This window comes from Cynocephalus volans, chromosome 12 (assembly GCF_027409185.1).
Source record: "Cynocephalus volans isolate mCynVol1 chromosome 12, mCynVol1.pri, whole genome shotgun sequence".
In the NCBI taxonomy this organism is placed as follows: domain Eukaryota; kingdom Metazoa; phylum Chordata; class Mammalia; order Dermoptera; family Cynocephalidae; genus Cynocephalus; species Cynocephalus volans.
Window position 1 is genome coordinate 16,988,471 of NC_084471.1, and position 4,496 is coordinate 16,992,966.

At 46.5% G+C, this 4,496-nt stretch overlaps 1 protein-coding gene across 1 annotated transcript; it reads right to left on the reverse strand.

Annotated features, from left to right (window-relative positions):
* Positions 1-2,739: 2,739 nt before the first annotated feature.
* Positions 2,740-3,258, reverse strand: ASCL4 (achaete-scute family bHLH transcription factor 4). Its single transcript, XM_063115773.1, has one exon. The coding sequence runs from the start codon at positions 3,256-3,258 to the stop codon at positions 2,740-2,742; it is 519 nt and encodes a 172-aa protein (XP_062971843.1).
* Between the last annotated feature and the right edge of the window lie 1,238 nt (positions 3,259-4,496).

Below are 4,496 nucleotides of genomic sequence, written 5' to 3' on the forward strand. Positions count from 1 at the left end.
ACACCCTGCTACAGTCCCCCTTCCTTCTTTTCATTCTGGGTGGGGGTGGGGTGTCACAGCAATTACTCAGGGTAATGAACCACAGGGGGTGTTCTAAAAGCAATAAATGCAATCAAGGGATAGTCTGGTCTATAGATCCCCCCCACCCCCAAAAAGGGAAGATCTTGAAGGACATGTAAATGTTTCTCCTTTCGTGAATGCTTCATTTCCACAAAACTCACTGGGAATTTATTTTGTTCTTTTTGAAAGTTAAAATGCTCCATGGTTAATAAAGTGATCATTCACAGGAAAAGGGCAGATCAAACATTTTACAAAGTCTCATTCCTGCATTAGTGATTGAAGAGTTAACTGATTAGCTCAGTTGTTTAGATTGCGGTGTTGTAACTCGAAGGTCAAGGATTCGGATCCCCATACCAGCCTGCCACCCCCCAAAAAAGTTATAAAGTTTTATTTTTATTTTTCCAAAAGGTTTCTCAAAATCATTACCTTATTCTCAATAGGGTGTCAAACAAAACCACATTAAGGTCCCAGCTACTTGGTTGATTAGGTTCTCCTCCAACTCAGCCACAGGATGGTGACATGGGTGTTTTCTCCCCCTCCCTCCCCCCCCCAAGTAGTAAATATACCTCACTTAGGCTTGCTTCATTGAAACCCCCATTTGGAAAAACAACCTGCCGGAGACCAAAATGAACATACTGTAAGAATTTGTGAGGATTTAATGGGTGAGAGAAAATAGCTCATTCCTGCTAATTCAAACCAAAAGGCATCAGTTCTTAAGAACAGGGAAAGTTTGGTCATGAATCATTGCACAGCATTTATCTGTGCTGCCTGAAACAACAGAATCCTGTAATAAGTCTCATCATAAATATGAGTAATTACAGTATATGTTTTAACATGAATTCAGCATTCTACAGGTCAAGTCATGTCCCCCAGAACCTTACCATAGAAGGTAAAAGCCTAATAAAGTGTGGTTACTCTGTCCCTCTTTGGAAAAACTGAAGAAATCACACCAACAACTCTACCTAGAGATTATTCTTAAGCAGGCTTTATACTCCATACAGCTGAGAGATAGTACTTTCCCCCAAATAATGATAACAATACTAATTTATCATTGGCTAGTCCCTTGCAGATTACCAAAGTCTGTCACCTAAACTTCTAAGAAATATTATGGGCGATGAAACATTTGCTTGGTCACCAGCTAGCAAATAACAGAACGAGGGAGCATGGTAAGAGAGAAAGAAACACCGGGCTTTGGGGTCAGACAGACTCAGGACTGGATCTCAGCTCAACTAATCCCAGCAACACTAACCTGGGCGAGGTACATAACCTCTTTGAGCCTCATGGAATGGGCAATTCAGGATATTAGAAAACAACTGTAGACAGGGAGTTTATCTTCATATATCAACATAACAAGCATTTAACTTATCTACAGAATTCATAATTGTTTCTCAAGAAGAAAAAAAAAAAAAAAAAAGACCAAAATTAAATATTTTTAAAAGAGTGGTGGGCCGGCCCCGTGGCGCTGGTAGCACCAAGGCCGCGGGTTCGGATCCTATATAGGAATGGCCAGTGCGCTCACTGGCTGAGCGCGGTGCGGAAGACACCAAGCCAAGGGTTGCGATCCCCTTACCTGTCACGAAAAAGGACCAAAAAAAAAAAAAAAAAAGAGTGGTAACATGTCCCCTCACCTGGGAGAGGTGGGGGTGGGAAAAAAAAGACCGGTAACAGCCAAAGTCACTACATAATTTTAATATATCTGGAAGCCCTCAAGGTGATAAAAAGTTTGAGAACGTACTGACCTCAATTCATCCCTCTTGTCTCACATCCCTTCCCCCATTCAGTTCAACCAACAAAAGGCACTTCCAAGTACATTTCTTTTTTATTTTCAATGTCACAGTGTCACTTTAGTTTAACCAAAGGTTAGAAGGAGTAAGAACTACAAAAGAAAGGGGTAAGAACTGCAAAGAAAAGGAAAATGAAAAAAACAGGAAACAAAAACAACTGAGAAAAAATACATTTTCACACAAATCTGGGTTCTCTTCCAAAGAGATCATTAAGATATTTCATTATCTTACTGCTATAAAGTTTCCAAGTGACCACTTGTTGATAAAACAGTATGTATCAGACACAGAATGTCTTCTCCAGCTCCACCGTTCACATAGGCAGCGGCATGTGCTGAAGTCCAGCAGCGTGCGCTGGCAAATGTGCTCTCAAGTGTCAGCTTAGAGTCACCTTCACCCAAAGCACGGTGTCCATTAAATTTCTAATACAATTCCCAAAGGGAGGAATGCCAGAAAACGTTCCTCTAGTCTTAAGGACTCTCTCTCTCTTTTTCAGTGGTAAAGTTCTTCTTTGGTTAAGGTTTAATAATTATGTATATAATTTACCCGCACCACTGACTGTGGGAAATTCCAGTCGTTATTGCCCTTTGAGTTTTTCAAATAATTGTATTTACTATAAGGTGCTCAGAATCTGAGAAGTACAGGAAAAGAGTATCCTTAGTAAGCACCTTTAGGCTGCAAGCACGCATAACCAATAAGGGCGAAAAGATCCCCAAATGTCAAAATACCTTTTACCCCTGAAGCACTCATTACTTTTTCCTAAGACTTAGGCCTGGAGAAGAAACCTGATTAAAAATGCAAGCCGCCTTCGGAGAGAACCTTAGACCGTGGCCCCGAACGCGCGCTGTGCAGCGGGACCGGGGGCTGCGGGGGTCCCGGCCGGGGTTCCGGGCGCTTGCTAGCTGCCCCTGTCCTCAGGCTCGCTGCAGGGCGAAGGCGCCGAGGAGGCCTTGGACTCGCCGTCGCTGTTGCATTCAGTCCTGCGCTGGGGGACGGCGCCGGCCGGGCCCTCCTGCCCCCGGGCGTGGCGCTCCAGCAGCTCCTGCAGGTGCTTGATGTAGCCGATGGCGGCGCGCAGCGTCTCCACTTTGCTGAGGCGCTTGTCCGTCAGCTGACGCGGCAGGTGGTCCCGGAGGCGCGCGTACCCCTCGTTCACGCAGCGCACCCGCTGCCGCTCGCGCTCGTTGCGCTTGCGGAGGAAGCCGGGCTCCAAGGCGCCATCCAGCGGCAGGGGCAGGTATGGCCCTCTCCGTGCGCCGCCCGCGCGCGCCGGCTCCCAGCACGCGGCGTCCATGCGCAGGGAGACCCTGAAGGGGTCGGTCAGAGGGAGTCGGGGGAGAGACCCAGGCGTGCCCAGGGGCACGGTGCTCAGGGGGTGCGGCCAGGCCAGCAGTCCGGACGCTTTACGTTTCTCCATCATCCGCCGGAAGGCAATCAAATCATCCAAGAGATTAACCTCTCAACAGAAAATGAGGTTGAAAATCCTCGAAGCGGAGATGCTGTTCCATCCAGAATGCCTGGCACAGCAGGTCTCTCTTGGGAGATGTTTCTGGGCGCGGAGCGAGGTTCCAGGACAGGCCTCAGGGAATGGGCATGATTCCCAAAGTTCATTGCACTCATCGATCTTTTTATAAAAATTCAGACGGAGGTGGTTGGAAAAACGTGGGACCACCTAAGCCACGCTTTAAACCCCGTCTTCCCCTCTGATCTTCTTATTTCAAAGGGTAACAAAGGGGGTTCCTCGGCTCGGTCCCTTAGCCTGGAAAGGTGAGCGCACGCCAAACACGGCGTGATCTTCCAAAGCCACCGAAGCTTTTTAGTTCCTGTGATCCACCGCTCTGGGTCTGCAGGAAAGAGCCTAGGAATCCTCGGGGTTTGAGAAGAGCTCCTCCCAGGAACCTACAGCTCTCCCGGCGGCGGCGGCGGCGGCGGAGCGAAAGTTGCCCAGAGGCTTTCTCCTTGAAAATCCAAACTCGGCTGCCCTTTGTGGTTTCCGGCGTCCAGGTCTAATGGAAGGAGCTTTTAGTGTGTTTGCAGACTTACACTCGCGCTTTCATTGCTGGGAGGTGGGAGGAAGACCTCATCAAAGGGGTTATACCAAGTGTCAAGTCAAGGAGGACCCCGGGGGAGGCTGGAGGTTTTCTTCTCCAAAAACAAATCTATTAAAAACTCAATCAGAAGTTTTTCGAAGAGAACAGGAAAAAAATACGTTAGTAAAGAATATAAGGGTTCGCATATTATGTTCCAATTCATGTTTAACGCAGGGTGCCTTATGTACTCTATGCTACTTTTTAAGACCACATCAAAAGACTGAAAAGTGACAAAATGCTTTCAGCCAGTTATTTCTCACAGTGCTTACTGTAAACACAGCTTAAATGCTGCTTCCCAACCTCTTCTAATCCCACCCAGGATATAAGGACAGCATCTTTCCGAAGAGCAAATAGTATTCTTCCATTGAATTCTTCTTCTTTTTTTTTTTTAATGCAATTTATTTTCTCCCTTGGGGGCAGGAAAGCAACATTTGAAAGGTGGAGAGCCCCAATTCCAAGGAGAAAGGATGGTGGCTTTGAAGACTTGTCTTTTTAAAAACACAACCAAAAAAATGAATAATTAACCCATCCGAGTTGGTAAAGGGCTTTGAAGATGAAAGTGTCA